A 12,232-nucleotide genomic window follows, 5' to 3' on the forward strand; every position below is an offset into this window, starting at 1 on the left:
TGATGCTGTTTGCAATGAAGCCTTGCCCAACTCCGAATTTGTTGAGATGACACGCTTAGCAGTCGCTATAAGTCCAGCAGCTCTTGCCAACTTCTCTCTGTGTGCACCACCGGCCTTTTCAAAGCACATAGTAGCCATCTCGAATTACCCCTCATTGAATAACTATAAAAAAGAGAGAGAACTTGTGACATGGAATAACAATGGTAAAACTGTAAGTAGGTACACGCCATGACCCTCCTAACAAAGAATTTGTGTGCATAGAACAATTGTGAGACAAAAAACATGAATTTCACAAGACTAAGAACACACAGAAATTACTCAATAGGCAACATAATGCATAGCATGGTAAATTAAAATTGGCCTTCCAGACTAAATAAGTAAGATCACCAACCTTGGTTCCCCATAGCATCCAATCATCACTGCTGCTCCCCGTCTGCATTGCTTGAATGAGGGAAGAATCTAGTAATCTAACTTCTACTAGACACAACTTCTTCCAGTAGTCAAACATTGGTCGATAGTAATCCTCCGTATTTTCACATATCCAGAGTCTTTGCCTAGTGCGTGTGATTGCAACATATAGTTGCTTCAGGTCTGAACAGAGAAGATAATGCTTGCTTCTGTCGAAACTCGGATGAGAGATCTCCTTAGAGTGTGATATAATATCTTTATCTTTCATGTAGCCATAGAGAACTCTCCATTTGTTTCTTAAAGGCGACGAACCAAAAAAGTTGTACAATAGCACATCCTACACAATATATATGAAGTAAGTACACATTTTGAAACAGTGTTCTACAACTAAAATATTTTGCAAAATGAACAGAGGTGAAACTAAATTTATAGGCCCATACCTGAAACTCAAGGCCCTTACATTCAACAATGGTCAAAACAAGAGCTTGTTTACCAACATGATCAATAATTTGTTTTTTGGAAGCATCATCATGAACCAGTATGACTTGCTCAGCACCAAACCCGTGCAGGTTACCATGTTTGGTTTTGCTTTCTCCAAAAATGGTCATAATTACATTTTCATCGTTATCAGACTCCAGCAGCACATGAGCTTCTCCATATACAAGTCCAGTCTCTAGATTAAGCTTGTCAACACTTGACGGGAAAAAGAAGTACAGAAGGCTCATGATACTTTGTGCCACTGAAATTTCTTTGCAAATGGCCGATAAATCAACTGCTATACCCATCGGTATTTGTGAGGATGTGCCTGTTGTGGTTGCGAACGTTACTATCTTAACGGACTTTGTTATTCTTGATATCCCCGAGGACGACAGTATGTCGATCATCCTTGGTAGAACCTTTTTGAATAATGCAGGGGCTGTTATTGATTGCAACAAAGGCAATGTCACTTTTCATGTTAATGGTAATGAGCATATGGTACACTTTCCGAAGAGACAACCTCAAGTTCATAGTATCAATTCTATCGGAAAAATTTCAACTATTACAATTGGAGGTTTTGAATTTCCTCTTCCCACTGTTAAAAAGAAATATGATATTCTTATTGTTGGGGACATGCATATCCCCGTTGAGGTAACCTACTGTTATTCGAAAATTCTCCGGTTTCATGTCATTTAGAAGAAGTTTGTTAATAAGACTTGATCAACCTTGTTAATGGATTCCTTTTGATGGGCATGAGATGGATGAATTTAGAAAGCACAACTTTCTGTACCCATCTTTTACTTTCTGTTATTTATAATAAATAAAGAAAAATTAGTTTTTTGTCTGTTTTCTGAATTATCTATGCAATAAAAAATGCCCCGATAATAAAAATTCTCCAAATGCCCTGAAAATTTGATATGATTTTTTATATAATATTTTAGAATTTTTGGTGCTAAGAACACACCAGGGGCCTCACCAGCTGGCCACAAGGGTGGAGGGCACGCCCACCCCCTGGGGTGCGCCCCTGTCCTTGAAGGCCCCACGTGGCCCCCTCCACTTATTTCAGCACCCATCCTCTTCCTCAAGAAAAAATCACTCCATAGCTCAAACTCGCGTTCTTGCTCATTTTGCTGCCATTTTCGATCTCCTTGCTCAAAGCTCCATTCATAAAACTGTTTTGGGGGATTGTTCTTCGGTAGGTGACTCCTCCAATGGTTCAATTAGTGTTTGTTCTAGTGCTTTATTTATTGCAAATTTTGGCTGCCTTGGTGACCCTGTTCTTGAGCTTGCATGTCAAATTTATATGGTCCAAAGTATTTTTTATGCATGATATGGCCTCTAGGCACCTGTTGGGAGTAGTTGCTATCAATCTTGTTGAGTTTGGTTCACTTTTATTTTGAGTCACTAAAAATTTCAGAAATTTTCAGAGGAAGAAAATGATGAGGAGATTGTTGAGAGGCTCCTCAAGCCGGGGTTCAAAGGAAAAAGAAAATGAGGAGAAAGAGAAGCCCAAGTATAATCTTCCTCGTGCCGCGGAGATTCGGCCGTGTGAATGGCCATGTGATGCATTCTTGCAGGCGGCCGGAATTTATGATGGTCTCTATTATTTGGCTGAGAATGCAGGCATCACCGACTTCCTCCTCGACCAGTGTGATCAGTATCTCCTACTCACTAATAATTTCATGCAAAATTATCATTTTCATGCTATGAGATCACCACCCATGGTAGACTTTTACTTATATGATGAGTACAAGGAAATGACGCTTTATGACTTTTGTGAGGTTTGTAAATTACCTTATGAGGGTAGCGTTGAGGAACCATGTCCTGGTGATGTGGAAGATTTTATTTATGAGGTCACTGTAGGGGAAAGGAGAAGGGTGTCGGAAGCGAGAGTGGCTAGTTTACATTTTCCTGTTTTGCGCTACTACTCATTATTTGCTGGGAGATGTTTAATTGGTCATGGAGAGAGCAGAGGCCTTACTACTCCTGACCTTGCCATTTTGCGCCATGCTTTACTTCGTGATAGAACCTTCAGTTTAGGCGCTATGGTTGCTAAACGATTGAATCTCAACCGTACAAAGGGTCCTATTTTCGGAGGTATCTTCGCCTCCCGCCTTGCTAGACGCTTCGAGATACCCATTAGGCATTATGAAAAAGAGGAGAAACTGCTACCCACTATATATTTAGATTATGACAGCATGGTAGCACATAAGTTTATTCGCCATGATGAGGAAAAGAGACTCATTTATAATTTGATATTTAGTGAGGATTCTATTCAGATTATTACCTTGCCTGCACCTACTTTGTTCGATATTCATTCAGGCAGGTACTTCATTTTGCCCGCGGACATTCATGCATACTAGGAGGGGACACGATCCCCACCCCTTGATCCAGAGCCATCACCTAATCCATATCAAGAGTCTATTTATCAGTGGGATCCAGAGGAGCTCGCTAACCAATGGAACCCTCAGGATCCTCCTCAGTACACTGGAGAGGGCTACTTTGATCCATGGGCGTAGACCAACTTAGGCCAAAATCCTAAGCTTGGGGGAGTACGTATTTCTCACCGACATTACATTCATGTTCACACACTCATTTCAGTTGTCAGTGTTCATACTTTTTCATTGTATTATCCATGTTAGTTTATTTCTTTTTCCCGCTTTCTTCTTGTGTGTTTGATAAACCTTAAGAAAAACCAAAAAAATTAGTTGTAGTTAGTTTACTTTCCATGCATGCTTAGTTGTAGTATTAAAATAAAACCCAAAAAGATTTCTCGTTCTTCTTTTGCTTGTTGGGAGCTTTCTCGTGTAAATAGTTTTTCTCGTTCTTGTTTTACTTCCTTTAGAAAAAAACAAAAACTCCAAAAATATTTCAGTGTGTTTCTTTGAAATTCTTTTCTTTTCTTTGGGGGTCGAGAGGAGAAGACCACGATGAAAATGTTGAGTGGCTCTAATATGCATTGTTGTTGATCTAACAAAGAGCCTATATTACCTTTTCCTCTCCTTTGAATAAATGTTTACATATTCCAGCTTAGTCCAATGCACGTGCACTATTATTACTATCCACACCGTTTGGTCGTGCAAGTGAAAGACAATAATGATGATATATGATGAGATGATTAAGATGAGGAAAAGCTGGTATGAACTCGACCTATCTTGTTTTTGTAAATATGATTAGTTCATCGTTCCTGATTCAGCCTAGTATGAATGAAACATGTTTGCAATGACAATTAGAGATTATAGTTAGTCATGCCATTCTTAATTAGCTAGGAGTTTATAATGGTTTACCTTGCGTGCCAACATGGGAATTAAAATGGTTATGATGTAGTATGATAGGATGGTCTCATCCTTTGAATGATTCGAGTGGCTTGACTTGGCACATGTTCACACATGTAGTTGAAAAAAAATCAACATAGCCTCCAAGATATTTATGTTCATGGTGATTTATATCCTACTCATGCTTGCATTCAATGTTGGTTAATCTCAATGCACGTTTATGACTGTTGTCGCTCTCTAGTTAGTCGCTTCCCAGTCTTTTTCTAGCATTCACTTGTACTAAGCGGGAATACTGCTTGTGCATCCACTTCCATAAACCCCAAAGTTGTTCCATATGAGTCCACCATACCTTCCTATAAATTTACCCGCCGTTCCAAGTAAATTTGCATGTGCCAAACTCTAAACCTTCAAATGATAATCTGTTTTGTATGCCCGAATCGTGGTCATTTGATTCATAGGATAGAATGCTATAGGATTCTTTCCCTATGTAATCATGTTTTAATTGGCAATCTAGCATCCACTCCAACTTTGTTTCACTTCCTTTGTTCCTATGAAGAGAGTACTTGCTCTAAATGATGTGCCGCTGCAAGAGCCGCCTACATTAATTAACCATGCTCTAAAAAGGTGGACCAGCTTTGGCTATAGTAGTACTATACTAGGTTAGTAGGTGACCTTGCACTTGGCTCTTATCCTCTTCCGGAAGTCGAAAAATAATGATGGTACTACAGTAGTACTTCTGGCAATCTGACACCAAATGAGCTACTGCACCTCCACCGCTTGTAAGCAAAAGTTTCTCCTCGTGCTATGAGCCACCGCGCACGCGTTGGCGAGGGAGAAGGCGTAGTAAGAAAGCTTCTCGTCGTTCTGCGAGGTGACGGGACACATCAAAGTTATTTATTAGTACTCTCTTCAAAAAGGGCCGACCATGTCCATGGCTACCATCCCGTGCTCTGTCATTGAGTACATGCACTATTCACGTGGCATCGATGAGAAAAAAATATTGCGTAGTAGTACTAGGTGCCATCGAAGTGCACGACTCACTTACGCACTGCATATATCCATTTTCTTGCATGACACACCACCTTGATGCTAGATGTCCCGCGTGTCATGGAGGCATATAGTAAGATTTTGTAAAATGGAGGCATATAGATGTCCCGCGTGTCGGCAAAAGGATGAACAAAGCTCATGTCTTAGACGAAAGAGTGGAAGAACATAGATTCCCGACGACCGAGAAGGAGCAACAAACCTCGGGGTGGAGCGTCTGCACTCACAATATTTTATATTATTCAGCGATATAAAATCAACCAAATCTCTCCACGTTCCTATACCATTCTATAGTATGAGAATAACTTTGAACGTAAGCCATTGATTCACTCTATCCAATGGTCATAGTTGGAAAATCCAAACAAAACCAAGCATTGGATCAACTCTTTTTCGAGATCAACTCTTTTAGCACTTAGATTGTTGCCGCCTGCCCACCTAGCCCACCTATATATCCGCTCACGTGTGATGACCATGGGAGCTATCCACTCAGATTATATGTTAAAAAAATAAAGGTCGATAACTAATGCGGCACCTCGGGCCAACGCGGCCAGATCGCATTTTGCATGAGAAATTACACACCATGTTTCGTTGACATGTGGTCCCGTTCCAACATGTCAGTGAGACGATGGCGAGTCCTTTTGTACAATTTCTGAAAGGACGTGTAGGCCGGGGCGCCTCTTCATGTACCGTGGCAAACTGGCAACCGTCCACCGACTCTTCGCATTTCCCTCTCGATTTGGAACTGCTGTCGCACGCTCTTCCTCCCTCCTCCATTTGCCTTCACCCTTCCTTCCGCCATTGTTCAATCGTCTTCTCCATGGAGGGAACAAGCTGGAAACGTCCCTGTTATTCTTGCCCCGATCTGAAAGATGACGTGGTGGGGGAACTCATTGATCGGTGCGACGGCATCACCTCGGCTAGCATGGCAGGTTCGTTCAAGCCCATTCTCGACTCAACTAATAACATCATTACAAGGAACTGAAGGGTCCAGGAGTGGTTTGATCTCCCTTATCTTCTTTGCTATAAGCCTATTTGCATGGGCGCGGACGACGGAGGCCTCGCCTTGTGCAAGTTGATGCCGCTTGATAACGATATGTGTGATGTCAAGATGCCATCGCTTCAGGGTAAGGCCTGGGCTGGCGCAAATGGAGATTGGGTTGTTTATATTGGGTACAATTGCGAGTGGGAACTTGTGAATGTGTACACTCGTCAGCGGATTCCACTTCCAAAAATCTTCGAGTTCCCCGAGGTTGAGCACACAGATGATCTACGTACGTTCAAATACGATCATGGTGACTGTCGTCTACGGAAGATAGCAATTTTTCGAGTTCCCAACCGCTCTTGGAATTACAAGAACTATCAAGTTGTTGCTATCTTCGACAAGCTTGTTGTCGTCCTTCGTGGTTCGACTGGATGTATATTGTTCAACAATCACTTTCTATACACGGATGTGTACTGTGATGCAATTCAATACGAGGGTCTTGTGTTTGCTGCCACCACTCGTGGCACTGTTTTGCATGGGATCCTCGTAGTTTCGGTACGTTTGTCTTCCATCGTAATTATAATTGTTTCATCCACATGCATGCGAGTTAGCAAGTTTCCCTTCTTTACTAATTAACCTTCTTCTTGTGTTTCCAAGGTCCTGTGAACATTCCACCACCTATACTTGAAAAATTTTATAACCAAGGGGGAGACGACGAAGGTGATGATCACGAGCATGAGGACGAGCAGGGCCCATATGCTCTCTGGCGGATGGCAACTAATTCTGATGGATCACCCCTTCTTGTCTGTATACAGCCCACTGCTGATGTTACTACTGAGGGAGCAGGTGTTGTCTCCCATGGTCGCACTCTCCGGACCTATTCCAACACCAGTTGCATGGTATTCGGGATGGATACTAGTGTGCTAGCGCCAACACCTTCTCCCTGGTATAGTATTGATAGTCTTGGAGAAAACTCGCTCTTCCTTGGACAAAACTATCCAACGATGGTGAAAGGCGATCCAACTGCTGTTGACACAACGTTACTACCATTTATGAGAAGCAACTGTATCTATACGTCGGACATTACGGTGGTTCCCTACCCTGGTCCTGATATAGTAGGCCACTTCAGCCTGGATGATCAGTCCTGCGTTGGTCTCGAGATTAACAGTAGCTGGCTCTTCCCAGAGAATCGCTTGTGGTTCAAAGCAAGCGTTTCCAACGCCGAGGATTGGTTGAGTTGAAGTTCATTTCATTGCTTGTTATTTATTGTGTGATGAAAACTTTAGTATTTATAATGTATCCTCGTTGTCGCTGTGGGTTGATGACCTGTTGTATGTAATAAAATGATATGCCTGTGATAAAATTACTAAATTTATGAATGGCTTTTGAGTCGCTTCTCTGAGTGGGTGCTGCGACGAGGCAAAAAAATATTTTCCGAATACATAATTGTACGTGCATTGCAACAGGTTATCGGATGAGGCCAATCAACAATAGTACACTATTTGTACTAGCTTCACATGTTGCACTATCTCTACGTCTACGTACATAATACAACAAGTTTTAAACTTGAGACCAGCCACCCATCCTCACAAAGAACACTTTTTAACCTAGCACAGACTCCAGGAAATTTGGCCACAGTGTGAGGTGGGCCATATGTTAATGTGTTCGTTGTATGTAACCAGCACTTTGAATCCTTGATACTACTACTACTACTATAAGTACAGTAGTAGGAGTAGTATGGTGGCATGGGCCAGAACAAGCATTCACGTCCAGGAGTACGGCACACGCCACCAGCACGACTTCCATCTGACACCATATTTCTTGGAGTCTGTGCTACAACAATCTCTTCAACCTCGTGATTCTCTAACTCAGCCATCGCGCGACGGACAAGGTGGTGGTTTGCCGATAGTCAGTTTCCTCAACTGTGGTCCCACTTGTAAGGCCAACTCCAACGCACGACCCCAAATGGACCTCCGTTTTGCCTGGATTCTGTCCGTTTGGGTAGGGCAATGGGGTCGTGTCTGGGCCATTTCTCGGATGCGGTGGCCATGCGCCGAACGCGCCGACGCATCCCGGCCGTGTACATTTTTCTTTGCAAACACATATCTTTTTTTCATCATTGATTTTTTGGTACATGGAAATACATCACCAAAATTTTGACTAGAAAAGCAAGACCAAAGAAAACAAGAACCAAAAGAATACATTTTAGAAGATATCCAACTTCCATAATTGTTCCTCTAAGTTGGATTAGTGCCTTCTCGATGCATTCATTGTTGATCTCTAGAGGCTCGATCTTGTGTGCTTCTTTCTTCTTTGAGTGTAAAGAAGTAGACGTGTCTAGCCTCTATTCTATCAACAAGTGCACTAGTCTCATCTCTAGCCTCCATGCTAGCTAAAAGTGCTAGAACATCTACTAAATTGCGCTCTATCAATATATCGTTGTACTCTTCTTCCCAATACCAAAGCTTGGACCCATTATACACAATAAAATTTTAAGCTAGCACAACTAGTCTAATCCGAGAGCACAACCGAAGATTTGGTCGAGTTCTTCCTCCTTTTGCCGACACGTGGGACATCCAGCATCCAGGTCGTGTCATGCAAGAAAATAAGTGGTAGTTGAAGCCACGTGATGTGCATCTTGGGTTAAACTATAAATAGAATCTTACTACTCTTGAGTAACTCCAAAAGCGGCCACCTAAGATCTTTATTGGATTTGTTTTTTATCAACAACACGTCGAGGTGAAAGATGTGCAGGTTCAGTGGGTCCTCTTGCGTTTTCACTAACATGTGGGACTGCATATGAGCAAACAGACGATAGGCTCCGCGCGTCTGCTGGTTGGCTGAGAAGAGAGATAGAGGAGGGCTAAGCACGGACTCCAGGAAATTTGTTCTCCGTAACCAGCACCTCGATATAGTGGGGTGGCATGGGCCATAACTAGCATTCATGTCTTGCAGTACGGCACACGCCACCCACACGAGTCCCATCCGACACTAATTTTCTTGGACTCCGTGCTACAACCATCTCTTCTCCCTCCTGTTTTCTCAGCCATCGCGCGGTGGGCGGGGTGGGGGTTTGCCGATAGTCGGTTTGCTCAAATGCGGTCCCAATTGTAAGTGAAAATGTAACACAGCACGCATTCCCCTTGAGCGGCGTGCCAGACCAACCATGTGGGAGTGCGACGCGAACACGGCAGGCTTTTCCTTTTGAACTTGTAACTTGTAAAATTTGGTTCTGCTCCATGGCGTGACCGATAGATAGAAATAATGATTTTCCCTAGAGTAATGAGAAGTTTGGTTCTGGCGCGGTTCATGCATGGAGTACGTACGAAAATTATGAAGTTGATGCGAAAGGTAAGATAATTACTAGCAGTACCATATACTACTTGTGACGCCTGGATAATTAGGCTTTAGTGAACCTTTGCTAATGATGCCACGTCACCTCGATTACTATTGCTAATCTTGCGTTAGTTTGAAACCGATTCAAATTCAAATTCAAGATAAAGCAAACAATAAAAGTTTCAAACATTTAAAACTAAAGTGTTCAAAATGTGGCAAATAATTCATAGTCAATATTGGTCGAGGAGCCAACTTTTTGCAAAAGTATTTAAGGGTCCTAAAATCAGTAAAATAGTGGTAAAATAATTAATTAAATGCCTTTTTAAGAATTGTAAAAACGTAAACTATTTTGATTGTGTACCAAACACTTTGTGTCAGTAGGGTAAACTAAAGCATTAATTTAGGGACTAGGCTTATGTTTTATAAAACTAAAAATAAAACAGAAAATAAAAAAAATAAGAAAAGTAAAAGAAAACAGAACACAAAAAAAGGGAAAGAGGAGACCCCCCGGGCCAACTGGGCCGAACGGCCCAGCTGGCCGCCGAACCAACCGGCCCAGGCCGCCCCCCCTCACTCCCTTAACTCCCTGTACCCCGTGACCTAACCGAACCCCTCCCCCACGATCCCCACAATCCCCCCGTATGGATCGGGATCGCGCCTCGGCGCGCTCGGACCCCGCCGCCTCGTCACAGCGTCCCGTCGCCGGTGTCGCCTCCTCGTCTCCTCCCCACGCGGGACCTCCTCGACCTCCTCCCTGACAGCCTCCCCAAGCCAAGCCGCGCCCCGTTGCCGCTCGCCGTCTCTGGTGCCACCTCGCCGACGCCGCCCCACCGCCTCTTCCTCGCCGGACCTCCTTGAGCCCCGCTGCCAGCCCCCTACACCGCTGGTGTGGCCACAACCTCCTCTTCTCCTCCCTCCCTGTTGCACGCCGCCGACCCGTGTTGCCGCCGCTCGCCTCGCCGCCGCGCGCATGCACCCCGGCCACTACCGTGGTCGCCCGCCGTGGCCAGCTCTTGCTGCTGCCGCGCACTGACCTCGCCCCGCTCCGGCGTCGTCCTTGCGCTGCCCCGCGCCCGCCGTTCCCGCACGCGCCCTCGTCCACGCGCTGCCCGACCACCGCGCTCCGCAGCCGCTCTCGCGCCCGGCTGCACCACTGCATGCGCACGCACACCCGCAGCCGCACGCCTCTGCGCTGCCCCTGCATCCCGCTACGCGTGCTCGCCCACCCGGCCGCGCCTCCAGCTGCGCCGCTCCCACCGCCGCACCGCCCCTGGCCTTCTCCCCGCTCACCCATGCGCCTCCTTGGCCCTAGTTCGCCGGCGCCGTTCGCCAAGCCCCGCCCCGCAGCTAGCCTGGGCAGGCGCCCAAACGGCCTCTGCCCCGTTAACCCGCGCCGTTAACCCGTTTTGGCCCAGTGCCAATGACACATGGGGCCCAGCCCCAAAATGTTAAAAAAGGAATTAAAAAGTTAATAATTAATTAATTAATTAACTTAATTAAACATAATTAGATTAACCTAATCGCTAATTAACCTAATTAAATTACAGTTAGCTAAACAGTCCTTGACAGGTGGGACCCACCTATCAGGTTGACCGGTCAACGGTCAGAGTTGACCGCTGACATCATGCTGACATCATGCTAGCGTCATAATTGTATTTCCTAAATTAATTAATTCTGTTAGTCCTAAAAATGATTTAAATCTTTAATAATTAATATAAAATAAACCGTAGCTCGGATGGAAAAACTTTCTACATGAAAGTTGCTCAGAACGACGAGACAAACCCGGATACGCAACCCGTTCGTCCTCCACGCATCCCTAGAATAGTGAACATGCAACTTTCCCCCCTCCGGTTCATCTGTCCAAAAATGCAAAACACCGAGGATACTTTCCCGGATGTTTCCCCCCTTCACTGGTACCACCTCGTACCGCGTTAGGGCACACCTAGCATCACGCCTTGCTTTGTCATGCATCGTTACGCATCTGTTTGCATTGTATTCATTGTTTCTTCCCCCTCTTCTCTCGCTAGACACCGAGACCGACGCCGCTGCTACCCAGTACGACTACGGTGTTGACGACCCCTCTCTCTTGCCAGAGCAACCAGGCAAGCCCCCCCTTGATCACCAGATATCGCCTACTCTACTCTCTATACTGCTTGCATTAGAGTAGTGTAGCATGTTACTGCTTTCCGTTAGTCCTATCCTAATGCATAGCCTGTCCTTGCTACTACTGTTGTTACCTTTACCTGCAATCCTAATGGTTAGTATAGGATGCTACTTTACCATCAGTGGCCCTACATTCTTGTCTGTCTGCCATGCTATACTATTGGGCCGTCATCACTCGGAAGGTGATCACGGGTGTATACTATATACTTTATACATGATACATGTGATGACTAAAAGCCGGGTCGGTTCGGTGGAGTACCCGCGAGTGGATCTTTGTGGCGAAGTGACAGGGCAGGTTGAGACCACCTAGGAGAGAGGTGGGCCTGGCCCTGGTCGGCGTTCACAGTTATTTCAAGATAACACGTTTAACGAGATCTTGGTATTTGATCTGAGTCTGGCCACTGGCCTATACACACTAACCATCTACGCGGGGACAGTTATGGGCACTCGACGTCGTGGTATCAGCCGAAGCCTTCGTGAAGTCAGCGACTGAGCGGCACGCACCGGATTGGAACGTAAGCCTGCTCTTGTATTAAGGGGGCTAGTT

At 44.8% G+C, this 12,232-nt stretch overlaps 1 protein-coding gene across 1 annotated transcript; it reads right to left on the minus strand.

The window, feature by feature from the left end:
• Positions 1–289: 289 nt before the first annotated feature.
• LOC125537771 (TPR and ankyrin repeat-containing protein 1-like) lies at positions 290–10,816 on the minus strand. The gene is made up of 3 exons (XM_048701087.1): positions 10,459–10,816; positions 849–1,147; positions 290–745 (listed from the first exon to the last, which is right to left on the minus strand). Exons 1-3 carry the CDS (start codon positions 10,814–10,816, stop codon positions 290–292), a joined length of 1,113 nt encoding a protein of 370 aa, XP_048557044.1.
• Positions 10,817–12,232: the final 1,416 nt, after the last annotated feature.

This window comes from Triticum urartu, chromosome 2 (genome assembly GCF_003073215.2).
Source record: "Triticum urartu cultivar G1812 chromosome 2, Tu2.1, whole genome shotgun sequence".
Taxonomy (NCBI): domain Eukaryota; kingdom Viridiplantae; phylum Streptophyta; class Magnoliopsida; order Poales; family Poaceae; genus Triticum; species Triticum urartu.

Excerpts from the sequence above, each read along its gene's own strand:
- LOC125537771 (XM_048701087.1), bottom strand. The coding sequence starts at position 10,816 with ATGGGTGAGCGGGGAGAAGGCCAGGGGCGGTGCGGCGGTGGGAGCGGC. Across the intron at positions 1,148-10,458 it reads GGCGAGCGGCGGCAACACGG|TGGCACAAAGTATCATGAGC; the intron begins GTCGGCGGCGTG and ends AAGAAATTTCAG. Across the intron at positions 746-848 it reads GTAAGGGCCTTGAGTTTCAG|GATGTGCTATTGTACAACTT; the intron begins GTATGGGCCTAT and ends TATATTGTGTAG.